This window comes from Hippichthys cyanospilos, chromosome 3 (assembly GCF_059441005.1).
Source record: "Hippichthys cyanospilos isolate Australia breed blue-spotted pipefish chromosome 3, RoL_Hcya_1.0, whole genome shotgun sequence".
Classification (NCBI taxonomy): domain Eukaryota; kingdom Metazoa; phylum Chordata; class Actinopteri; order Syngnathiformes; family Syngnathidae; genus Hippichthys; species Hippichthys cyanospilos.
Window position 1 is genome coordinate 20,359,700 of NC_142371.1, and position 27,250 is coordinate 20,386,949.

Consider the following 27,250-nt stretch of genomic DNA (forward strand, 5'->3'; position numbering starts at 1 on the left):
TCATACTTTCTGACATTGTCATTTGGTTTTAGATTTGTGGCCTACAAGTGTTCAATCACACATTCGGATGTAATTGTGATTTTACCACTAGCTGCGCTAGCAAAGCTAGTAATTGACTACGACAAAAGAAGAAGGTAAATGCTAGCTAGCTCTAGCTTTGACCTTTTTAATGTCTCCAGGGGTATTCTTGGGTTACGTTTCAAAATTGCAGTGGTGAAAAAAACTTGCTGACATTGTCATTTGATTGTTTTAGATTTGTAGCTCAGAAATTTTTAAAATTCATTTTACCACTATATTTACCAGTACCTGCGCTAGCAAAGCTAGTAATTGACTACAGTGTGTTCTGACAAGTACAAATTCCGTTATGTTCCCTCTATGCATGAGAAAAAGGCAGTTTATTGTTTTTATAGACATTTTTTTTCACATAAGTAACAGTAAAAGGAAAAAATTGAAACTTTCCTGCTTTTTCAGCTGGATGATATGGAACATTCCTTGCATTATAATGTAGTAAAGCAATCTGACTTATGAGTACATCAGCTTACAAATTTTAATTGCTTTTTTCTTCGTGATACAAGCCCAAAAACTTCACTGCTGCTAGATGCTTGCTAGCTGTCACGGAATTAATTAAAATCGGAAATCAAATATAAACTATATATATATATAAGCGTAGCTACTGACAACATGTCTAAGTTAGTCTCACATTATCGATGAAAAAATATCAAATATTCATGCTAAAATATGTGTTTCTTGCCCGTTTTTGTGTACATTCTCAATCATATTGGGCTTTCTGGCTGTTGTAATCTGTTTGTGACATCACAAACAGGCAGGGGGCAGCACCTTGCAAGAAAATGACATGCCCTGTGTGTTTTGAAGCAACAAGGAAATGCGATTGTTTAAGGTAAGATGTTAACATTTCTTTCTCAGTCATTGTCAGTTTTAAAAGGAGAACATTTACAATCTGAGGACATAAACTACAGAGGACATAAATATATTTACAACACCATTTACACGAATTGTTATGATATAAAATGTAATCGTTTTTGTTTTCTTATTTTTTATGTGAAAGGTCTCACGTTATATAAATCAACAAAGTGCGTGAGTGCCTTTACTTGTGTACATACTACACGCCTTTTGTTTTCTCTGGTGGTTTTTACAAGCGCCTTCAGGCATCTACATGTGCAAACTCTTATGCAACAGCTACTGCCTTTGAAAGAAAAAAATGTTCCCTCACACCTTATAAATGTTGCTTTTTACAAGAGCTGCAACTTATTAAAATGTTTTAAAGCGTGTAAAATGACAACATGTCAAGACGCTTACTAACAATCAAAATGTTTTCCAATGTTGACAACGTTTGGCGATGCAATGAGCCTCATTAACTTTTGTGCAAACCTTATTTTGTAAATGCTTTTAAGTAGTTATTTATGAATATATTTTTCTCTTCAACCGCTCAAATTGTTCAAGAGCATCAGTTTTATCGATATATATGTAGGTTAAATTTATTAACGCCCAAAAAAGAAATGAAAAATGGTATGGTCTGTCTTTGTAACCTGTGAAGTGATGATGACACTTCAAGACATAAGCGTTAACTGGCCTCTACTGCCACCTACTGTCTTGAGGTGAAACAAGTCAACAAAAAATTTTCTGTTTGCTGACATAATTTCATCACCGCTCAGCAAAATGTTACAAAAATCGCGGGAAAATCAACGTATTAAATCCAATTAAAAGGCATCTCAAAAACTGTAACTATCATGGTTTTATATGGTCCAAAATTTGGACAGTGATTATTTTAGTACACAAAAAATTATTATTATTATTTTAGTACACAAATTTTCTGTTTGCTGACATAATTTCATCACCGCTCAGCAAAATGTTACAAAAATCGCGGGAAAATCAACGTATTAAATCCAATTAAAAGGCATCTCAAAAACTGTAATTATCATGGTTTTATATGGTCCAAAATTTGGACAGTGATTATTTTAGTACACAAAAAATTATTATTATTATTTTAGTACACAAATTTTCTGTTTGCTGACATAATTTCATCACCGCTCAGCAAAATGTTGCAAAAATCGCGGGAAAATCAACGTATTCAATCCAATTAAAAGGCATCTCAAAAACTGTAATTATCATAGTTTTATATGGTCCAAAATTTGGACAGTGATTATTTTAATACACAAAATCTCGCACGTCCAGCTGCAATCACATAGAAATGTCAGAATTGTTGGATTTGGACATTTTTATATGTTTTAATCAACCGATGGAAATTTCAGATCTCTAATGTTTTTTTCCCTATTGATTCTTTTATGATATCATGAAAAATCAAAAGAATTTTCAATAATAATGCCACAAGGGTTAACGGATGAGCTGCACCAATAAATGAAGCCGTACATATGACCTCACGCTTGCTAAATAGACAAGTTTTAAAGGTAGAATTCACACGCCGTAGCTGATGGCTAAAATGTGAGCGAGCCCGCTGCTACATGCCCATATTTGGTAGTAGTAGCAAGACTGACCTGTGAGAGGCAGTGTGGTGTCTCAAACGAATTGAGACTGATGGAAAGTAGACAAAAGAAGATACAGAAGAAAATACGAGAAGCTCGCTGCTAGCTTGCCTGGTAACTGCGTTGCGATTGGACATGTTGTACAAATGCGCTAAATTTTGGTTTATAAGATGCTAATTATTTCTCATGCTTTGAACACTTGTAGTCCAGCGCTGTTTTTTCAACTAGCCACCAGCGGCAAATCCAAATAAACAAAGCGAGATGGATATGCTATAATAGAGAAGAATATGCTATCAAAGCATTGCTTTAAAGTTTTAACTGATATTTTACTCACCACCAGGGGGGGCACTCACTTCTAGTAAATGTAACGCAATCAAGCACGTTACTGTTGTGTTGGTGCATATTTCTAAAAAAATCAGAGTGTCTGCAGTTTGTAGTTCGGTGCAACTTAGATGTGACAAAAATATATTTTTGTTAAATCTCTTTTGATTCGCTTTTGATCCGCAACTCCTGTGCGGCTTATAATGGTGGAAAAATACGTTCATTCTTTTGAAATGCTTCCAAGTGTTTGGCTAATGAAGAGTCGAAAATAGTTGTTACAAAATTAAGTAATTAATTTTGGTCATTGAATTCGCAGGTAATAGATTACTATGGACGATTAAGTCCTAAAGTAATTAGTTAGGTCATTAAAGCGCCAAACTTGTTGGTTATTTTAGTTTTAAAAAATTATCTTCAAATCGCAAAATACCAAGTTAATCAATTACTTTAGAAAATTGAGGATTCAAGTAACTGATTAATCTGTAATTAAGTGCCAATGTGATTACTTTAGATACTAAAATACTAAAGTAATTAATAGTATTAAAGGAATCGTTTTCTTTAAATAATGAAGTACCAAGGTAATCAACTATGTCAGAAAACGTAACACAATCAAGCACGTTACTGTTATGTTGGTGCATATTTCTAAAAAAAAATCGGAGTGTCTGCAGTTTGTAGTTCGGTGCAACCTAGACGTGACAAAAATATGTTTTTGTTAAATCTCTTTTGATTCGCTTTATACTCCTGTGCGGCTTATAATGGTGGAAAAATACAGCGCTTGACAGAAACATTTGCTGCTATTTGTATTTTGTGTCAAATATTTAACATAAGCCTAGTAACATAATTCATTAGCCTGATAGCATAATTGCTTTTGTCTATTTTACATGCACAATGTGAGTTCAACATACAAATCTGTGCGCTAAAAAAGAAGTATCTTCTTCATTTTTAAAGTATTTATTTTCTTCACAATTTAGCAATAATTTGCATAATGTTCCAGTTAGTTTGCTCTTGATTTGAAAAGAAAACATGTACTTATCACGGCATTACAAAGACTTAAATTACCTTTACTGATACCTGCGAAAATCCTTTTAAAATTTTACGTACTCCCTCAAGTCCCTTCAAGTACCTCCAGGAACATCAGTACCCCGTTAGAGAAAGTGGACCAGATCTTCTGAAGAGCTGACGGCTGCAGACTGTATGTTATGGAATATTTAGTTTAGTAGGTCAACTTTAGCGACATACTTTAAAAGTAATTTGAGTCCCATGATTCGATACAATACAAAGCAAAGTTATAAATAACATGTTCGAGGTATGGCCCTATTTCAAGGACACTGTGTTCTGTACGTTGTGTCCCTTGTTAAGCACACTGGAGAAAAGCGCCGAAGCCCTCTAGTGGTCAACAGAGTAAGTGCAGCAAAAGAAAAAAAAAAGAAAAAAAAGGGGATTCCTTTCTCGTTAATAGGTGTACGTTTTCTGTTTATAAACGGGTTCTGGAAACGACAATCATGATTATAAAAGGTAATTTTGCATCAAATAAATATATCCAAGATTACTGTTACGGTGAAGAAAATATTAAATATTCGTTATAGTTCAAATGTGAATATATGGACAATATTAACCTTAAAATTGCGTTATTTATTGTTGGGAATAAAAGTAAATGTATTGGTGCAGTCAAATAATACTTCAGGAAGCAAGCAAAAATCTAATAAAAAATAAAAGAATAAAAAATCTATGTAATATTGTAATAGATGTGAATATATGGCCAACATTAAACTTAAAAAGTGTATTCTTATTTCTAATTTTAAATAATAAATAAATGTATCGGTGAAGTCAAATAATACGTCAAGAATCAAGCAAACTTCACAATGTGTTTAAATGTTTAAATGTGTTTAAATTTTTAAAAATACAGAAAAGAACTAGTAAATAATCATTACAATGATTTTAATTAGATAAACACCTATTGTAGTGTTAAAGATGAAGATTTATTTAAAATTAAATGTTCACTCCGCTTAAAACTTGTGAATAAATGACCAAAAGTTAACTTTAAAATGCATTGGTATTAATTGTTTTAATTAAGCCTAAATTTATTGATAAAGTCAATATTACTTCAAGAGTCAAGCAAAATTTTCAATGAATTTAAATGGGCAAAATAAGACAAAAACCGAAATAACCATTCAAAACATTTTACTGCATTATAAACATTAGACATATACATTTAAAATCGTATCCAATTCACTTGGTCATTAAAAATAAAAACTACAGATGGATTCAATGTTATTCGGTTCATAAAAAAGCTAAAAATAACATTGTTGAGTAAATTGTACTGTACTTCTTTGACGCTGCGTTGACCAATGCATGGGATTGTTACGCCACCTAACGGAGGTTTAGGGCACTTACTATGAAACTACGTCATAAATAAATTTGTGAAATACATTTTTCCACACATACTGTGTATACTAATTCCTAACTGGGTTCCTGTATGTAGGCCAACGTTATGTGTGAAGGAGTGGGCGTGTCATTTCCACTTTGAAAACGGATCTCTTCTCAGTCTCAGTCGCATATGCACGCGTGCGTGTGTGCGCATGTGTCTCTGGGTGTGTGCGCATCCATAATTCATGTTCACCTTAAACATCCTCAAAGTAGATCAGGGTTAAACATCAACAAGACGCAGTTTTAGCGTGTAGTGGCTCCAACTTTCAGCACCTACATTTGAATACACTCCCAAGTGTTGATCAGAAACAAGATGGTGGTCGATTTAGGATTTTTGGAAGACCTTAGCAGTTCTTCTTGAATAGCTTCTTGTGAACCAGCCGTTTCATTTTTTTGTCCACTGTCCACTGAGATAAAATCCCAGCAAAGCTAATTACATACCACGGAAAAACATGAGACGTCATCGGAAAGGTCTGGACGTCCTCGTCGGAGCACACTGGGACTCTATTGAAAGATAGAAAAAGAATTTTATAAAAAGATAGACCAAAAAACATCTCTAATGGAGTGTACTATATATATATATATATATATATATATATATATATATATATATATATATATATATATATATATATATATATATATATATATATATATATATATATATATATATATAAAATCTAAATCACTAATATATATGTATATACACACTTGTGTGTGTGAGAGCAACCTCACTAATACACGCACACACACACACACACACACACACACACGCTGCAACAGACATAGCTCAAAAGAAAATGTCCACTACTGGGGACACAAATGAATAAATTGGGTCTAAGGAGGCTATACGAGGGTAAAATATGTAAACAATGAACAAAAAAAAAAAAAGCAAACAGTAATTAAAGATAAAACGCAAATCTATCCAAGTTCAAAGTTAAAGACAACTGAACACTAGATGATGATTCCTTTTTGTACCACTAGAGGGAACTGTGTGCTACTCATGCTATGTGCGCCGCGTTTTATGAATCACAGTTATACTGTTGACGTATGATTTGAATGATGTTTATTTTGTGGGTATTGTACTTTGTGTGTGTGTGTGTGTGTTACTGGAGCCATTGGTGTTTGACAATGGAGCTGTGGAAGGGAGCCTCTGTGAAATATGCATGAGGAAATCCACACCTGTTTCCAGGTAACCCAGGCAGGCGTCCTCAAGCGTGACCGTCACTCCCTCACCCACTCACCGTGCGTGTGTGTGTGTGTGTGTGTGTGTGTGTGTGTCCACGCAGGTAGACGCGGTCTCGACGCTTTGCTCCAGGCCTCGGTCCGGCTGGCTGCTGCTGCTGACCGCTTGATGAAGGCGAAAAGGAGCAACAGGAAGTGAAGCGGGAACCCCAGCAGGCCAAGCATGAATCCTTTGTGGAGGCTTTATAAGAGCAAAGTCATGAAGACGCTCGACCCGGAGTACGTGGACGACTCGGCCGAAGAGGTACTCGCTTAGAAATGGCCATCCCATAATATTAGGTACACCTTGCAATCAAATGCCACGGAGCTCGATTCAAGTTGATATCGTTGCGACGATCATAATGCGAACGTTATTAACTCGGTCGCTGTGAAAAGGGATTTTTGACGTCTAAAGTCGTCACTGGCACTCAATGGGTTACTATGAAGGACATGGAAGATTTAACTGTGCAGGGTATTTTATATGACTCCAGACTTTCATTCACAACTCATTCTTTTGAAATGCTTCCAAGTGTTTGGCTAATGAAGAGTGGAAAATAGTTGTTACAAAATTAAGTAATTAATTAATTTTGGTAATTGAATTCGCAGGTAATAGATTACTATGGATGATTAAGTCCGAAAGTAATTAGTTAGGTAATTAAAGCGCCAAACTTGTTGGCTATTTTAGTTTTAAAAAGTTATCTTTAAATTGCAAAATACCAAGTTAATCAATTACTTTAGAAAATTGAGGATTCAAGTAACTGATTAATCTGTAATTAAGTGCCAATGTGTTTACTTTAGATACTAAAATACTAAAGTAGTTAATAGTATTAAAGGGACCGTTTTCTTTAAATAATGAAGTACCAAGGTAATCAACTACATCAGAAAATTGATTATTCAAGTATACTCAATAATTATGTGCCAGTGATCAATTTGTTAGGTACAAAAAGACTAAAGTAATCGAAAGTACTAAAGGAATCGATTTCCTTAAATAATGGAGTACCAAAGTAATCAATTCTTTTAGAAAATTGAGTATTCAGCTAACTGATTACGCTGTAATTATTTACTTTAGGTAAGAAAAAAAAAGACTAAAGTAACTGATAGTACTAAAGGAATTGATTTCCTTAAATAAAAAGTATCAATGTAATCGATTCTTGATAAGGTTTACTCAAGTAACTAATTACTTTGTAATTAAGTGCCAAAGTGATCAATTACTTTAGGTACTAAAGTAATCGATAGCACTAAAGGAATCGATTACCTTAAACATTGAAGTACCAAGGTAATCAATTACTATTGGAAATCAAGTACTCAAGTAACTGACTACTGTGGAATTGCCAAAGTGATCAATTACTTTAAGTACAAAAGTACTAAAGTGATTGATAGTAATAAGGTAATTGATTACCTTCGTTCTTAAAAACCTAAAACAATCGATTACTTACTGAGCAATTACTATAGGACTTAATATCCAAAGTAACTGATTAATCATTTATCTTAATACTTTATTTCCTAATCAATTACTAAATTACTTAGTGCGTAATTACCAAAAGTAATTTCTTACCTTGCCAATTAATTAGTAATGGAATCCAACCCTAACACATGAGCTGTGATTTGAAATACTAGGATGTCCTCGAGTGAGTACAGCAGGACTCAGCACTAACACTTAGCCAGTATCATTCAGAAGCTATAGACCAAAAGCCAATGTCCACAAAAGTGGACACAAACGACGAGTCTGGTTCTTTCTGTCCACCGTTGATAGCTTTATAATATTTTGTGAAACGTTTCCATGTAGTTTTTTTTTCATCCACCGGGTGGCATCCCATGATTCAGGTGAGCGAGGCGGAAGAAGACATGATGAGTCCCGTCCAGCAAGACGAAGGACAGACTGTCGTCTCCCAGCTGGCCCGCAAAGTACGTCGAATAAATGTTACGCCAAATGTGAATGTCTTCTTTGACCTTTGACCCTTTTGCACACCTGTCTGTGTTTCCAGATGCAAGGGGCGGGGTCTAAAAGCTGGAACAGACTGTCGGCTCTCTTCAATAAAGATGACGAGCACCAACTACTGCAAGAGACACAAAGTCCTCCAATCGCTGACCAGTGAGTCACTATATTCTGTGTGTGTGCGTATTGTCTTGTTTTTTGACATAGTGGGGACAGAAACTTTACTGTGTGTGTGTTTGTGTGTGTATTTTCTTGTTTTTTGACATAGTGGGGACAGAAACTTTACTGTCTTTGTGGGGATGTCTTGTACTTGTGGAGACCGTTTTGATGGACCTCACATTCAGACTTTTTTTGAGGCGTGCTTCTCAATTATATTTTGCCAAACCTCCCCAGGAAAGAGGACATTTTTGCCCCCCCCCCCGCACTCGACGCGCTGACTATGAAGAAGATTATCATGTGTAAAACTTTTTTAAGTATACCTGAATCTCTATCCTTTTTAAAATTAACAAAAGAAAAAGCAATATGAATAAACTTTCAACAACTGGTCATTATTACAATGTTTGTATAGGTTACAGCTTAATCTAAAACGGAAAAAAAAGAAAAAATAATAAAGATAAATAAATACAATTATTTTTGCAACTTAACCATAAATTACAAAATAATAAGATAAAAATAATAATGCAGGAATAAGTGATAATATAATAATAATAAATAATTCTACTAATTAACTCGAATACCTGGTGACCATTTTGGTAACATGAATCTCAGTCCACTTGCAGTCAAGCCAGAGGGGCCTCCAAGGCCTGCTCGCCGCACGGGATTCTGGGATAGCTTCGCCGCCAACTGGGCCGCCAAGAAGCAGGCGGAGGCCGCCGCCCGCCAGGCGACGACGGAAGAAGACGAGGGGGCGCCGGCGCCGCCCGAGGAGGAGGAGGAGGAGCCTGTGGCGGCGGGGCCGTCCGAGGGGGCGGAGGCGGACCGCGGCGCCGAGGAGGAGGCGGAGCCGCGGGAGAGCGACGGCAACAACGGCTTTTCCAAATACGTGGCGCTGGGGGGAGGAGCCGGCGGCGAGGACGCCTCCTTCAAGTGGAACTTTGTCACCAGCAAACTGGCCGAGTTGAGGAGAGCCAGCCCGGCCAAAACCGACTAAGAGAATTCGGCCAATTTCAAAGGTAAAAAAAAAACAACAAAAAAGTTATAATGCAGTCAAGCGAATGGATGGCTTGATGAGTTTTTTCCAATATTTTTCTAAAAACAATCCATGTTGAAAACTTATTATTTTCATGCATATCTATGAAGGAAAAAGTACCCCAAAACCGTGTTGCATAATGTCATTTTATTCTCATATATGCATATAGGTATAGACGTATATGTATGTGCAGTATTTATATATAAACAATATATATGTATACATGCATTATACTGTATGTGTATATATAAATATAGATTTATAAAAGTGTGTATGTATATCTATCTATCTATCTATCTATCTATCTATCTATCTATCTATCTATCTATATATATATATATATATATATATATATATATATATATATATATATATATATATATATATATATATATATATATATATATATATATATATACACATAGTTTTTTCATGTATACATTTTTATATATAAATATATATTTTTTTTTCATGTATACATTTATATATATATATATATATATATATATATATATATATATATATATATATATATATATATATATATATATATATATATATATATATATATATAAATATGTGCGTTTTTATTTTCAAAATAATTGTAAAGACCAGGATGTCCTCTACTGAGTACAGTAGGACTGAGTAGGGTATCGCCAGTGAATCCAAAGAAATAGTTCAAAAACAATTCTTGCTAGTTCTGACATTTCTGGGATTTTGTTTGTTTTTTTTTTGTTGGCTTTGATTGTGTCACGCATATTGATTGTGTTGTTTTGATTTTCTTTATAATATGAATGCACAATTTTAGGACGAAGTGATGATGCGTGAAGTACAAAAATCGAAATAATAAAGACACATCACATCACGTTTTCTGTTTTACAAAGGATTGTTTTTCCTTTTTTTTTTTACATTTTAGTTAACTAAGGATATTTCGCGTCCAGCTCGTCTAGACTTCATCATTTTTATTTCATAATATTTCAAATTAAAATTTCCAGATCTTTACAATTTAGATCTTTTAACTTGTACATTTATATTTGTAAACTTTGACGACGGTAACAATGATTATGCTATTATGTCTTTGGCCACTAGAGGGCGGTGTTTCCCTTTACTGCAGTACTCGCCTTCACCATGTCAACATGCCCGTCTGCTTTATTTCCTCCTCTCGCGTGAGCGACTGATCTGAGTCCTGTTTGTCCTTTGTATCGTTTGGAGCGGATCAGCTTCACCCACATCCTCTTTTGACTTCCTGTACAGTCATCCGAAACTTTTTTTTTTTTTTTTTTAATGCTTCCTTTGCAGCCTCACATCCTTTCAAGTCAGAAATGACCAGCATTGTGTTTCTGGCACAAAAACTACAGTGACCAATTGCATTATTTCTCGAAATATACGATTATGAACAAATGTTTCAAGGAATTAGGTGTAAATAAATTGATCAGTTAGTAAATAAAATTTTACACCAATTACGACATAAAAAAAATAATGTACATGATAAAAAAAAAAAAATGGAAATAAAAAAAAATCATTTTAAAAAGAAAACAATAACAAAAAAATATTTTAAAATATTAAAATGTGGTAGTAAAAACATGTAAAATGCAAAATACTTGCCTCATTGATTGAAATGTTTTTACAATTCAAATACTAACATTTTTTTAAACTATATGTGTAGATAAAATTCAATATTTGATTGGTACACAAACCAACTAAAGTACATTCAGAGTAAGTAAAATTTTATGCAAATGACCACATAAGACCAATGAATGTAATACAATAAATAATAAAAAAAATACAAATAACAAAAAGTAAATATTTAAAAATATTAAATGTGATAACATGTGAAACCGACAATGAATGTAATACAATAAATAATACAAAAAAATACAAAAAAATAAAAAATAATAAAATAATAATAAATAATAATAAAAAATACAAAAAAATACAAATAATTGGACAAAATACACAAAATAATTTAAAAAATAAAACAATAACAAAAAGTAAATATTTAAAAATATTAAATGTGATAACATGTGAAACCGACAATGAGGTTTTATGATTCAACATAATTTTAAAGAATAAGTGGAAATAAAATAAAATACCTGAGTGCCACACAAGACCAACTAAAGTACATACAACAATATTACATACAAATATATTTGGAAAAAATACACCGAATGGTAAACACAATAAAAAAAAGAAAAGAAAAATCATTTCCAAATATTTAAATGTAATAATGTAAAAATACTATACGATAAAAAAAGATGTATGTAAAACAAAAAATAGGGGAATAAATGAACAAATAAATAAATAGCTTACTACTGCATTAAGTTTTTACTTTTTTTCCTCTTGAGAAAAAACTCAATGCTTCACACATGACATCCAAAAGGTATGTGTGTGTGCCCTTTGACCTTTACCATTTGGCTCTTCTTTTGTTGTGTCGCAACTAAGACTTTTTCCCCTCTTCCTTTCCCAATGAGACTTCGGGTTCACATGGCCAAAAGGCGGTTTTGGCGTGCGGACTCACACCTCAAAACCTGTGAGGCGATTTGCGGCTTGATGATGTCATCATCGTGCGCTTGTTAAATGAGTCACAGGTGGGAAAGGTGTGAATCAAACGAGCTGGCGGCTGTTTTTTTTTTTTTCTCTGCATGTCTTGTTTTGTCTGACTAAATGTCAGCGTACGAGAGGGCACATGCACGCGAAAACCGACGGAAAGGTCTGACGGCGTTCAGGTATGACCCGGTGGGCGTTGGTGACTCACGTCACATCTGGATAACACACACGCGCACAAACACACGCCTTCAACGTGGAAAAAGTCCGATTTTCCTTTTTTACGATATGCGTTTTTGAGATTTTAACAGTATTTCTGCAGGTAATCATCCGTTTGAATCGTTTTTAACGCCGTGACAGGTTGAGTTGAGGTTTCTTTTCGAATTAAGAGCAGATTAATTGCAACATGAAATGATTTATTGTTAAATTGTGGTGGCATCTTTTCCGAGACCTATTTCTTTATTTTGGGTTTTGTACGATTAGGGATAGATGAGCCAAAAATTAAACTGATGATGTCACATGATCTCGGGTATGAAAACCACCACTTGCACCAGTTGGGTATATTTGACTGAAAAAAAATTCACATTATGGAAAAAAAAAAGTTACCTTTGACATAAAATTGAACCTGACACTATTTCTATAAAACGCCACTAGGTGGCAGTATGGGCTCCTTGGCGGGAGCATAATTTTACTTAATTGTAGTTTTGTGATTACTTCCTACTTGAGTATTTTTTTTATTGTGCTTGTAGTATTTGTCACTTTATCCATTTTATTTATTTTTCTTATAAAGCATAAATTATACCTCGAAATAAATGTCAAAAACTATTATTATAGAAATAAAAGAAAATAATGAAATCTACTCATTTATTTACAATGATGTTAAATACTAGGCAAATAAAACTATCGCACAAGATTAAAATCTTTGTTTTATTTTGATGTGATTTGATTTTATTGTGTAGTATTTTGGCCGTCGTCAGTAGTGTGGCGTGGTCGTGCTCGGGTTAATGTTGCTACAGCTGCCGCTTTCGCTACATGTTTTTCTTTGCTTCTGTACACACACACACACACACACACACACACACACACACACACACACACACACACACACACACACACACACACACACACACTGAAAACTTAAAAGAAAAGCAGTAGGAATTGAAATAATCTGTTCCTGGGTCAAACTGAGGCCATGTTTAAAACCTTTATTGATACATTACAAATAACGTTTGTATAGTTGTATAATTGCAACTGGCATTTTAGCGTGAAAAAAAAACGTGTTTGTATTAAACGTTTGTATTAAAATGACTCTCAAACAGCGGTTGCGGTTTCAAATTAGCATTTCAGAAGCATATCTAAACATTACACCTTATTTTAATTGTTTATTAGCCAAACGGAATGTTATGCTAATTGAGCTCACAAAGTATGTTATGTTAGTTTAGCCAATGCTATGCTGCGGTACACGATGCTATGCTACATTATACTACGCCGTGCGATGTTATGATGTGCTATGCTACAGTTTGTTATAGTACTACACAATGTTGGACTACAGTGTACTATTATCTTTAATGCTACCCGTTTTCTGTACTATGCTATGCTAGATTTATGCTACACTATGCTATGCTATGCGGCTCTGTGCGACGCTTTTGAATGAAATATGTTACACTACGCTAAACAATGCTACGCTCTATACTGTGTTGTTCTACTATGCTACTACCTTACACAATGCTATTTTTTCACAATGCTATGCTACAATATGCTATGTTACGCACCATGCTACACTAAAATTAACAATGTTAAATTATGCTATGCTACACTGTGCTATGCTATGTTATGCCCATGCCATGCTAGGCTACACTGTGCTATACTACACTGTGCTATGCTACCTTATGCTACTCCATGCTACATGACTACACTATATTATGCCAGGCATTGCTATATTTGCTACTCTTACTTCACATTATGCTACACAATGTTCTTATGCTACCTTATGCTACACTTTATGGTTGTCAAAGCTATGCTACATTATGCTATGTTAGGCTTTCCTAAACTATGCTAACCAAATATTTACAATGTTAAGCTATGCTATGCTACGCTACACTACCACTACATGTTGTTATGCTGTGTTATGCCCATGCCATGCTAGGCTACACTACGCTATACTACACTGTGCTATGCTGCTACCTTAAGTCCTTATGCTATGCTACACAATGCAATGCTACACTATGCTATACTACACTGTGTTGTTTTACACTGAGCTGTGCTACTACCTTATGCTACAAACCACAATGTTATGGTTCTCAATGCTATGCTACATTATGCCATGCTACACTAATATTTACTATGTTATGCTATGCTACACTACACATTGCTATGCTATGCTGTGTTATACCCATGCCATGCTAGGCTACACTATGCTATACTATACTGTGCTCTGCTACTACCTTATGCTACACTATGCTATGTTATGCTATTCCATGCTATGCTACACTATATTGTTATGCTATGCTACATTATGCTATGTTACACTTTGTGATGCTACAATATATGTTAAGCTTTGCTGCGATGTTGCGGTACCCAATGCTACACTATGCTTTATTATTTATATTACACTATACTATGTTATGCTACTCTATGCTACACTATCTTATGCTATGCAACGCATTGCCATACTTTGCTACACTGCACTGTTCTGCTACTTTATAATGTTATGCTATGCTACATTTTGCTAAGCTACACTTTGTGATGCTACAATATGTAACAGTAAACTAAGCATAATATGTTAAGCTATGATGCGCTATGAAATGCTACACCATGCTATGCTATACAATCCTAATCCTCAGTACTCGAGCTACACAAGGCAGCGCTATACTTTGCAATTCCATATGCTAACTTCAAATACACACAAGTATCTTTGTGAAGCGAAAGGCATCTTATTGACTCGCTCCTGCTGCTGTCGGCGTCTCCTGGCAGTCTATTTGCGATGTGGGAATGCGTGGCGACAGTTTGCGCGGGTGAAAAGGTCCCGGGTGTCGGGCGGAGATGTTGACGGAGGCCGTCAGAAGGTCCAGTCATTGTTCTTTGCAGTCAGGTCCACAAATAGATGGAATTTGGGCCTTTACAGCATGGCTGGACTGCCAAGGTATGGATATTTTGCAATCTGTTTTGTTTTAAATATATATATTTTTTTATTCTTCATTCATTTAGGAATGATCCACATAAAACAAAAAAAGAAAAAATAAGAATACCTAAAATTCTATCTTTTTCAACATTAACAAAAGAAAAAAAAAACATTTAAAAAAACTTTCAGCAAATGTTAACTTTACTTTTATGGGTTTATATAGGTTATATCTTATTCTGATTCTGAAAAAAATAAAGTGCATCATAGTCCCGGAAAAAATATATTTAAAAAATATATTTATTGTCAACTCGTTATTAGCATAGTCGTAACAGAAGGCAGTGCCACGCAACCCGGAGCCGGGATTACCCATCATGCATTGTGTGACAAAACCACGGGTAGCAGCTCTATATACACCACGAGGTTTTTTTTTTATGGAGGGTAGCTGACACCCTTGACTAATGCTCATCTAATATAAGCCAATTGAGCACTGTAGTGATAACTGTGACCATTGGATGGCAGTGTTTCAACATATACAACACAGCTGTTACGTAAATCAGTTCTAACTGAAGAATGGAAGTCAATCTTTCATATGATTGCACCCATATTTACAAAGACGTAGCACACAATATTCCGCTGGCCTTGAAAAATGAGTGAAAATGCCTCGAGAAGTTGCCTTTTACGATAATATCTTAAAAAAATTAGAAGAAAAAGGTACAAAGCATTGTGCTGTATTTTTATTTTTATATAAATCACATTCATCATTAATATTATTAGAAAAAATGTCAACGGTAATTTAAAAAAATTCTACTCCCTACACACACTTTGACCATGAGTGCGCCACAGCATCACCTGGTGCCCTAGATGTGCAATTACACTAAACATCACAAAAGCAAAGCCTTTTTTTCTACGCCCCACAATTCGAGAAGGACCGAACTTGCACTAATGTCGTTAAATAACCGCATATTTCCCAATTTCCCGTTTCTAAATTAGAGTGGCTCTCCGGAATGTTCCGCTTGGAGGCAATTAGCTTTCGCTCCTGCAGCCGCACCTTCCCGACGGTGCAGAGAAACACCTGGTGTCGATCCCCGTCCCTCCCGCAGGACGGCGGCTAACTTAAAGAGGGTTGACGTCTCGGTTCGCGCCACGCCGCAGGCTGGAGCAGACTTCCTGCGCATTGTTCCTCGCCGTGACAGCGAGTGTACATACTTTCCTGTTTGTCTGATGCGTCATTGGAAATGGAGGCTCCGATTACATCCTATTCAAACTGACGTTTACGTTCGGTGTTACTTCCAAGCTGGAAGCCCCGAGAGGGAAATTGAACTCATTCAATGCCAAAGACGTGTTTTTACGTCTTTAAGTCATTTTTATGAATTCAATTGTATGGGATTTTTTTTCCATGTTTGGCTATAGGAGAGACTAAAATAATAGCCCTCAGCACAGCCTTTATTATGAAGTACAGTTGATATGGTTTATTACATTTTTTTTTAAGAATGGCAAACAATCTTGATACAATAAACATATTGTCATTATGTAGTCATTTAAGGATGTAATATAGATATTATGATTGGTCCAGAAAGCTCTCAGCAAGACCTCTAATATGAGGTATGACTTGATATGATTTTTTGCAATATTTTGTCTAAAAATCGGAAACAACCTCAAGATTTATTTTTAGTCATTGTGTCGTCATTTAAGGATATGATACAAACATTTTGACGGCTCCAAAATCAGAAAGTCATTAAGAATAATCAGGTATGAAAGCGTGTGGTTTGTAGCCAGATTACTAGTGACTTCTTTTTTTTCCATATAAAATAAACCGAAGCTCATTTCGGGTTGTTTTTTTTGAAAAATGAAACTTTTTTCAAAGACGGCAACTTTTCGAAATAACTGCTTTTGTGAACTTTTTCTTTTCACATATATTCTTTTTTTTTCTCAAAATAGACTAGCTATTGTTGATGTAAAGTTACACATATTTTTAACCGTACATTAGTTTTTTTCTGAAATAAAAATACACCTCTTTCGTTCTGCTTTTTAAATGTTTATTTTTTCTAATACACGAGAAAATGTTTTCTTTTTTATTTTAATTTTTTTGATTCTTTGAGAAAAATACTACTTATTTACCACTTAAAGATATTTTCCCCATGTAATATTGTTTTTACACATGTTTTTTCTTGTGAAAACAAACAAACAAACAAAAAATATTTTTTCGCCCAACAAATATGGCCGCCTCCGGAAAAGTGCCACCCCACCTTGTAATATAATTCAATAACTACACCGATTATATTTAAAACCTGGTTAAAACCCTGGTGGTCATTAAGAACACGTTCATTTGCAAGATTTTAAATTTACGATCATTTAATGTATTCCTTTTTAATGAAAAACAGTCAAAATCTTACACCCTGTCCCTTTAAAGGGATATTGTGTAAGATTTAGGCCGTTTTTACTTCCGAACAGCAGGGGGTGCTGCAGGTGCTGCGTTTACCTCTGTTCGTAGCTATAACAAACATGGCCGCCTCCAGAGAAGTGCCACCCCCCATGTAATGTCCGTTTTTACTTCCGAACAGCAGGGGGTGCTGCAGGTGCTGCGTTTACCTCTGTCCGTAGCTATAACAAACATGGCCGCCTCCAGAGAAGTGCCACCCCCCCATGTAATGTCATTTTAGGATAAATACACCAATGATGATCTTTACGCACATTCATTTGCACGTTTTCGAACTTCACAATTATTTAATCTATTCCTTTTGAATGAAAATCTCACACACTGTCCCTTTAAGTGCCCATGCAGTGAAAACAAATTGCCCCGTTTTGCCAGCACGCGTCACGCGAGGCTCCCGCCGCGGTTAAGTCGCGGAGCAAATCCTCCGGGGAGGTCCAGCCCTGCGCGGCGCCGATCCCGAGCGCCTTCCCTCGCCCCGGCGACCCGAGCGGGCGCTGACGGGGAGTGGCCAAACCCCAAAAGTGCGGTGACTTGACTGGCTTTGATGAGGACGGAGGTCTGAGAAAGCGACAGTCGACAGACTGCCTCCCTCCTCGTCTCCGTCTGGACGAACGTCTCCGTGTAGTTTATATTTAATACGGGGCAGCGTCATTAGAAGATTTCTTTGGTTTCTCTCGGCAGCAGCTAGAAATGCAGTAATTACTCTGTCTTGAATGCTAGTTAGCCTTAAGCTAGCGCTAGTAACATGATTTTTTTTGTCCCTTTTCACCTCAAGCATGGTCAACATAAAGTCTGAGCCTGGACTCAGTCAGTCTGTCTGCAGGCTGGTCGCGCTCCCAAATGGATTTTTCACGGAGATCGAAAGGTTTTCACCTAGGCTCCGGGCGGCAATGTTTTCTTATAACCGGATTAGCAGCAGCGAAAGGGAACGCGGCCCACTCGACGATGTCGCCGAGCTCGGTTTAAACTTTTCAGATTATAAAAGACATTTTAAACGGACATTTAATGGTTCTTGAATTGCATTTTTTTTAACGTTTCTCAAAATACTTTTGTTTCCGGAGGTTTAAAGACAAAAACTAAATCCCAACTTTTTTTTAATGCATCTTTATTCCTCGTAACAGACTGTATTCCACCATTGTTGTGAATCTTCTTCTGAATTCGCAAATTTTCAAAACTTACTGCTGTCATCTTTTTTTTTTTTAAGCCACTGTGAAAATGCTGTGAAACGACTTGAAAAACATCTAAGACAACGTACCTTTTTCTAGTTACTTTCTTTAAATGCCAAAAAACGACCTACAGAGGCAAAAACAAGGCTCATGTTTGCTAGTTTTAGCGCAGTTATGTTAGCTCAGTGGCCGCATGGCGGAAAATCCATTCAGCGAAAAATCATTTCATTTACAAACAATCAATTATATGTAAATTTTTGCATGCGCATCAGCGGTGTCTAGATTCATCACGGGCAGTTGGGGGTAACTTTATATATATATTTTTGAAAAACAACTACATAAATAAAGGTAATAATAAAAGGCGTGTTTGGTCTTCTTTTATAACATAAATGGACATTTTCCATTATCATTTTTTCCATTCCTTCATAAAATGCATATTTTAGAACACATAATTAGATACATCCAGCATCTTTCACCGGGACAAGGCACCGCTTCCGCTTCCCCAACACTTGAAATCATGCCATCTACCATAGCGTATGTGGTATCGACACAAAGCTCAGTTTTTCTGATTTCAAAATCCGTTGGAATGAAGTTGTTAGCGCAAACGGCTCAGGAGTTACGGTGATTTGAAAACCATTTCGTGGGCCGAGTTGAACCTCTATGTGGACCGTATCCGGCCCACGGGCCCTATGTTTGACACCCAAGTTTTAGCGTGTCCTTTGGACACAATTTATTTTTGTTTTTTCAGAGTGAATCTGTATTCTTTATAACATTGTTTTCCACCATTGTTATTTCAAATGTTACGTTTAATGGCAATGTTGTCGTAATCCATTGTGAAAACAAACTACAGCTCATCCATTTTAGTTACTTTTTGTTAAGGAAAAAATGACCTACAATGGGCGAAACAAGGTGATTGTTAGCTAGCTTTAGCATGTCCGCTCTGTGACCCTGAAAGCTAAACTAAACAGAAGGGCCCTTTTTGAGCTAAAATATTATTTTAGCTAAATTCTTTCCTTTTTGTGGCAGCTTAGCGGGATAAATGTGGTATGTAAGACTCTTGATTTGACCTACATTGAGTGAGAACATTCTTCTTTCCAGTAAATCCTTGTCTTGGGCGTTATGAGCAGGTGAAAACAAACGGCGGTTTTAATTTGGTTGCTACTGTCGGAGTCTGAGCGGCGGAGACGTCAATGAATGCTGACTTTGTCTTAGTAAAGTTTTTTCCTTCTTTATTTTCGCTCCTAAGAAACTGAAAGGCTAATCCAGCTAGCGTGCTAGCATAACTGTTGGGTGGTCGGTTGTGTAAACATGCAACTCACCACAATGTAGGTCAACTCTCAGGGGAATTTTTTGGAGGAAATATTGACTATTTTTTTGGTCTTTGCATTTATTATCAAATTTCAAAATCCTGACATTCTGCACCGAAATTTTCGAGCTCGCAAACTCTCAAAGGTCTGACCCCTTGGGATTAACCGGAAGGTCCACAGTAGCCTTGTTGAGCCGCAGAACCAAAACACAATGCTTCAAATGTTATTTTTAGGTTGAGTCCACCTGTTTAATAAAGACAAAACTCCTTGTCTCCCCGCTTCGGTACAAGGTAACCCCAACGTCCTGCTTAGGTTTCTCACCCGGCCGAGACCTCTTTCTCCCCCTCCTCTTGAGCCAGAGGTCACATACAAAAGAAAAGGCAATGAAAGGGGCCACCCGTATGATTTATGACCCCGTGCCGTCATGGGACACCGACAAGAGATGGTTCTGGCTATCCGAAACCCCGCTGCCAACATTGAGAGTAAAGTTTCAGCCAATCAGGGTGGAGTTGCTAACCTTTTTTCAGGGGGGGGGTTTGCATTCTCCAGGTGTGATCCATCTGTTGGATTTTTAAGGGAATTTCTGACACGGCTACTTATATAATCGTTCTCGTCGTACCTTGGACTCACTTGTCAGTTGTTTGGTCTGCTTCATATCAAGCTTGCCAGTCAAGAGTTGAGTTTGTAGCCATAACAGCATTTTTTTTTCTTTCTCCCAGTCATAATCCTCATTTTTTTTTCAAAATTTCCAAAGAAATTTTGCTGTCATCTAAACCCAAGTTTCAACTAAGTCATAGGTGTCAAAGTCCTGTTCTCGAGGGCCGGTATCCTGCAGGTTTTTAGGCTCCTTTCTCAAACACACCCGGTTCAAAAGATTATGAAGGAAGGAGAGGAACCTGGAAAACACAAAGGACTCTGGCCTTCGAGGACCGGAGCTTGACTCCTGTGAACGAAGTAGTTCGGCTTGCTACAGGTGGTAACGGGGTGACTCCTGATATAGTAAAAAAAAAAAACCTCTTGACATAGATCCGGATGCCTAAAGTCAATACGCTGCTCTCTTTGAAACAAGCTAACAAGCAAGTAAGCTGAACGACTCCAATGAAAAGGTCCTAAAAGGGTGGGAAAGGATGGACTCTTCTGACCTTTTTCCAAAAGCGAACCTTTTGTAAACTACTAGGTTAGAAACTGGAACCCATACAACTTTCAGTGATAGTCGCGATTGATTATATCGTGGAATTCATGATCAAGTCTTTTCCTCTGACCATTAACTTTTACGGATCAAATTTCTGGAATTCTTCTCTACTGAAGATCTTTTCCAGTAGTGTGTCTATTTGACTGTCCTTCGGGGTCTTTCATGTCTGTCCCTGACAGAAGAAGCCCACATAGACATCCTGTGTCTGCTGCAGCAACCGGTGCAGAAGAAGTAGGCCAGATTTGACACACTTCAGAGGGCAGACTATCACTGACACACATTATGATGACTCCCCAGGGAATGGAAGGGAAAAAAAACGGTGACGGAATGCATGGGTACAGTGTGAGACCACTTGGATGTTTGTAAACTGACCTTTTGGATGTGTGCCACCAGAAAGTGGAACGTGACAAATGGATTCCAGAGACTTTTCTCATTAGCGGCATCATAATTGGCTGAGGTAGTAAGTCTTTAGACCCCCTGTGGAGGTTTTACACCAAGGGAAACACACATCAGCAGCTTTGAAAGGTTTGTTGCAGACTTTTCAGTGTTTTAGTTGCCTTGAACTTTGCTAGCTCAGCACTGCCCATCCCTGCAATTATACAACAAGAATTGTCCTCCGCTAGCTGGTCTCATGTTTAATTTCAAGGCACCAGAAACTAGACAAAGATGGAAGGCAGAAAAAATGCCAAACCCAAAACATGAGCATATGTTTAAAGTTTGTCCTCTGAACCCAAAACAGGATGTCACACAGCAGGCAGAAAGTCAGTGAGGCAGACACAAGAGGCTAATTGTCTTGCTTTTAGGAAAAGATGGACTAAGGTTGATGTTTTCTGTCATTAAAACAAACAAGTGTGTAGTGAGAGTACAAATCCAGATGTTTGGATCCTTGAAACGCCTTAAGGAAAACATTGTTTTCTACTATTTTTTAGTCTGCAGACATATCTAAGATTTCTGGAGAACTTTGGAGAATTTGGAGAATCTGGTTTTTCATACGTTACTTAAGCTCGGATTCCTCTGAGGACTAAGTGTCTGCAAACATAGCTCGTTGGGGTTGATTTGGGACCACCGGCGGTTGCCAGACATTGTGAGACGGTCCTTGGATGCTCAAAATTTCCTTGCGACAAGGGTAGACGTCTCGCCCACCATCTGGTGACATCCGTGACCGGCGATGGCCCCGAATGAACCCTGACCTCTGCCCCTTACAGTGATAGGAGCTTTAGTGTCTGAAGGTCTTCCCCAAGGCTAGGTACCAGGACTCCATTTTACAGTCCCAAAACAAACCAGAGAGAGACAAATCTAATCATTATTTTCATTTATTTTCCATGTCCATGACAAACATCTCTTTGGAGTAAAAAAAAAAAAAGAAGTATTTCACGTAGAGCCGTTACAAATAAAAAACATCCGTTTTGTAAACATGCAACCAAACGTAGATCCAGTTGAAGGAGTGTGCCTGGGAGAATATAAATAAGGGCGAAGCCATCAAGGTTGTGAGTCTTTAAGTTAATTTATCGCATTAGTCACATGTGAGAGCCTTAGTCCAACCCCTCGACATACCTTGGAAGAACCAGGGTCTGCGTTTCATTTGTCCATACCACAGAATTGACCTATTGGTAGACAGTCTGTGATGGATGAAGTGAGGTAGAATCTGTGGTTTATCTTAGAGGCTTTACCGCCACATGCAGCTCATCACTAAGCAGCTGACATAATGACTATCTTTTGTTCTAAGCCCCTTTCACACTGGACTCTGGAAGGTATGTTTATGGTACCGTTGCGGAATGAGGACGTGGTTTAAAGTCAACCTGCGAAGTCGCCTGCCTGTCCTGTAGCCGCTCTATCGAAATATGCGCTACCGTTGCACCTTGGCAATGTGAAAGGGGCTTGTGAGCGGTGACCGTGATGTAACGAAAGCTTATTGGAAATAAAATGTCCGGTGTATAAAGTATCTTTCACAGGTTCCCGTTAATCTGTAAGCCCCTAACCCACTGAGGGGTGAACACCGGTGAGCGTTTAGTCGAAGGTAGCGTCTCTTGATCTCTTGACATTCGTCAAACGTTGCAAACGTTTGCAGAAACTTGCCAAAGTTTTCCCCTCGGTTGGATAGGAGCTTTAGTGGTACTTGATGGTGTCACAAGTAATTATCAGGACAGTGTATACAAAAATAAAGTCAAATATACCATCAAAAGAGGACACAGAGCTGTATCTCGACCTCGTCTTTTCTCTCCATTTCAGTACATTAACAACCCCACAGGGGTGTCCTGCATGTTTTTTTTCCAACGCCTGCGTTTCAAAGAAAAACAAAACAAGAAAAGCAACAGGCTCTCAACTAAACGTTTCTGAATGAGGTACTCCTGTTTCACTTCACGCAGCATTTCTCCACAAAATAGTCCCTGGTGTCATGACTAGCAGACAGTGATAGCTGTGTGCCTAAACAACTAGCTCAGAATCTAGTTCTGTTCAGGATTATCTATCTGGAATAAGTCCATTTGCAGATGATATTTCCATGAGATCCATAAATAGCTTGAAGAAGTCCTTTGGCAAAGCGACAACCAAAGTAATGAAACGAACGATGTGCCGAAGAGAGAGTTTGTAGTCCTCGAATGGAGAAGGGTCTTGGATCACACCGTCGACTCTTTGGGTCCCTCGCGAGCAGCGTTCTTGCACCCGTAGAGCCACTTTATGACCCGGGCATTCCTTTCGATGATGGACACGCCAGTGGGGGGCTGCTCAGCCAGCTCCTCCTGAAACAACCCATCTCCGGAGTGGCGGGAAAACTCGCTGGGCTCTGTGCCGCCGTCCCCGGCGATGCTACGCAGAGCCAGTGAAAGGGTGTCTATGGAGCTGGCGCCAGACAGGAAGTTCTCCCGGCCAAGGCGGTCGATCAGGTCTGCGTCCAGGCCGCAAAAGTCAAAAAACTGCTCCTGTTCAGACCAGTCTACAGAGCAGCGGAGATGCAGGTCTGATTTAGAACGGTGCAGCCCCCCAAACTTGGTCCTGCCTGACGATGGATGCGGCAAGGCCCTTCTCCAGGGGTTGTTGTCATCCATTTCATCATCGGGGGTACCTTTATATCCACCATTGGTCTGGTCTAGTGTGGGGCTCAAACCTGGGCTGGTGACGGATCCTGTACTATGTTCCTGGTCTGTTTTGCTAGACCTTCTGCTTCCCGGCCCACCGTCTGTTGTATCCTTATCGTTAGTCCACGACATGCGAGAGTCTCCGTCCCGCGAAGGCGCTTTCTCCTCGCCGATGACCATCTTGTGGACTCCCCCGCTACTCTTTTCCCTCATGGAGCCTTGAAAGAGGCGGCGTACAAAACTGTATCCCTTCAACTCCACACTCCCGTTCTCTCCGGAGGGATTCTTGCACTCTTTCTTCTGCCGGTAGATGACGAGCGAATCAGGTCTCAGCATGCGTTTGCCGGTACTCCTGCGGAGGACCGGTGCACTGTGTGGTGCCACCAGGGTGGTAAACCTAGGTGTTATGGGGCTGGTCTTCCCGTTGATCACGTTGTTATGAGCCTCAAAGTCAATGGAACATAGTTGATTCTCTTTCCTGGAGTCGTCGTTTTCATTTTCGTCCCTGGATGTGAAAGATCCTGAGAGAGTGGAGAAGGGGGTGGTGGATAAACGGCGCGGAGGGAGTTGAGGGCTCAACGCCCTGCGAGGCGGCGGCGGGGTGGCGCACGGCACCAACACGGGTTCCTGTTTTGTGTTGATGACCTGCTTGCTCTTGACATACTTGGCCTTGTCCGCCTCCAGCCTCTCCACGGCGCTAACCGCTCGACCGTGGCCCCCGCCATCTATCTGCCGCCGCAGGTAGTCCGGACCCTTGTTGAGGAGCCTCAGAGGGGATGGGGATCCAATGGGGGTCAACGGTTTCATGTTGATTCAACAGGATAGGAAAGACATCCAATCTGTTGCCCCTTTTCGGTGCCGTCGTTCCTTCAACGCATTCGTTTCATTCCAGGAAACTGGAAGGTAGCATTTGAGGAAACCGCAGCGTTTATGTTTGGTGTCTTTTTTCAGAGGGGGGTAATCTTAGCGCTTAGGCTAATTGATATCCAGTATTTACACAGTCTTTCGGAAAGGCGGGCGGCCCTTTCACTCCCAAACGAGACACTCCCTGGCCACGGCGCAGCCGAAATAGCAAGCGGGGTGCTCTTTGAAAGCCGGCTTTTTTTTTCCCTCACTGACGGTTTCCCTCCCGACGACTTGTTTGCACCCGGCACCGGGACACTTGACACGTCGATTGACAGATGAGCCGAGATCTTTCACGGTGGCCTCACCTGTGTGGACCCTGGGGAAACGCGGGGAAAGAGAGGAGGAGGTTTTAGTTGGGTGAGAGAGCAGATGGCAGACGCCGCTATTGTTGCCCGTGCTTATTTAAAGCAGGAGCTAACCGCATGTCCTCAGCAGGCTGCCATGCCAAGTTGGCATATGTCAGACATAAACATCGTGTGTAAACTTTTACACACGTGGCTAACACGTCCCTGAATAATCGTGGAACGAGATCAAAGACAATAATTAGGAAAATCAACTGAAAGCTGACTGTGTAGAGAAGGTAATTTAATAATAGCCACAACAATAGCACTAAAAGTCCTATATAAGTGAAAGACTATTTCTTTATTTACTAAAATGTGTGTATGTGTGTGTATGTATATATGTGTGTGTGACATGCTAAAGACTTGCTCTCTTGTGAGTGCGTACGATATCGTATTTATCGTGCATTTTACTAGTTCAAACTTGAATGGGCTAGCCATGGGTCCCAAGATCGCTCGTGATGTTAAAGGGAGAAGTAAGAAGATGATTTATATGGTAACGAAGCTGGAGATAATCAAGAAATATAAAGAAGACTAGGCTAGGCTAGGCTAGGCTAGGCTACACTCGCTAGGGAATATTGCAATAACAAACTCAAGCCACGTCTTTCAAAGGTAAATAAATCCTTGATATAATTTTTATTTATTATGTTATTTAATCGTATACATGGATTTTATATATAAGTAGCGCTTGCTATTCTATTTTGTTACCAATGTTTCAGATGTATATACAATTTTGATGTTTTTACCTGGGGTTTTATATGCATTAGCCAATTATCATAGATTATTAGTGTCCACTATCCGAGGATTTTGCCGTACGATACCAACGGATTAATTTCGTATGGCAGGGGTCCAAAGTATATGTAAGCACACACACACACACACACACACACACACACACACACACACACATATATATAATATATATATATATATATATATATATATATATATATATATATATATACTGTATAATATATATATATATAGACTATAGATATTTACGTAAATATAAACATACTTGTATGTAGAGTATATACACAGTATAAATGTATAAAATGTGGAATTTCCGTACTTAGTTACAGTCAAAGTCATACCACCAAAGCCATTACCAAGCTGAGTGCTGCTCAAATAAAATAGGGCAACAATAAATATTTCATGGTGTTGTTTAACAGGATCTCTTTTGAAACGACGAAACCACAACAAAGCTTCGCAGGGAAACACTCCAGGCTGCGTGAAACAGACGTGCTTCAATCACGCCACTTTTATTACGGGCATATTTATGGACGGCTCAGCATGTGTCTGTATTTAGTTTGTGCATGTGTGCATTGGAATCACAATGGGATTGTCTGCTAAAAGGCCGACGCTATGTTTGTTGTCTAGCTAGTGTCCTACCAAATGTTAGTTTAGTAAATTCGCCGCTGCGGCAAAACAATACAAATGACATCATCAATAGTTCAGCCATAACTAGACACTTAGTTTGGAAAATCTTTTAAACTACTTTTTATATTTGTTGGTAGATTTTGAAAAAAGACTCTCATTTTCAGCGCTATCTACATTTTTCCCTTTCATGTGA

At 38.1% G+C, this 27,250-nt stretch overlaps 2 protein-coding genes across 3 annotated transcripts in view; one reads left to right on the forward strand and one right to left on the reverse strand.

Annotated features, from left to right (window-relative positions):
- The first annotated feature begins 835 nt into the window (after positions 1–835).
- LOC148426209 (uncharacterized protein C1orf232) lies at positions 836–9,938 on the forward strand. Of its 2 annotated transcripts, XM_088409294.1 has the most exons (6): positions 836–898; positions 6,362–6,438; positions 6,536–6,735; positions 8,295–8,375; positions 8,456–8,562; positions 9,175–9,938. In XM_088409294.1, the coding sequence occupies exons 3-6, from the start codon at positions 6,655–6,657 to the stop codon at positions 9,554–9,556; spliced, it is 651 nt and encodes a 216-aa protein (XP_088265420.1). In that variant the 5' UTR covers positions 836–898; positions 6,362–6,438; positions 6,536–6,654; the 3' UTR covers positions 9,557–9,938. The 2 variants fall into 2 exon arrangements, with proteins under 2 accessions (XP_088265420.1, XP_088265419.1); XM_088409293.1 differs by lacking the exon at positions 836–898 and having other exon boundaries at positions 6,023–6,438.
- A 12,718-nt stretch (positions 9,939–22,656) lies between these two features.
- The window catches only part of fam110d (family with sequence similarity 110 member D), a 13,728-nt gene continuing 9,134 nt past the window's right edge, over positions 22,657–27,250 (reverse strand). The window contains exon 2 of the mRNA XM_088409423.1: positions 22,657–25,655. Within this exon, the coding sequence (XP_088265549.1) occupies positions 23,975–25,240 (1,266 nt within the window). The 5' untranslated portion in view covers positions 25,241–25,655 and the 3' untranslated portion in view covers positions 22,657–23,974. The remainder of the gene's footprint in view (positions 25,656–27,250) is intronic.

What these genes read in the sequence shown, in the direction of transcription:
- LOC148426209 (XM_088409294.1), top strand. Translation starts at nt 6,655, where the DNA reads ATGAATCCTTTGTGGAGGCTTTATAAGAGCAAAGTCATGAAGACGCTC. An exon ending in TGGACGACTCGGCCGAAGAG is followed by an intron (nt 6,736 to 8,294) that starts GTACTCGCTTAG and finishes CCCATGATTCAG; the next exon opens with GTGAGCGAGGCGGAAGAAGA. An exon ending in AGTCCTCCAATCGCTGACCA is followed by an intron (nt 8,563 to 9,174) that starts GTGAGTCACTAT and finishes CATGAATCTCAG; the next exon opens with TCCACTTGCAGTCAAGCCAG.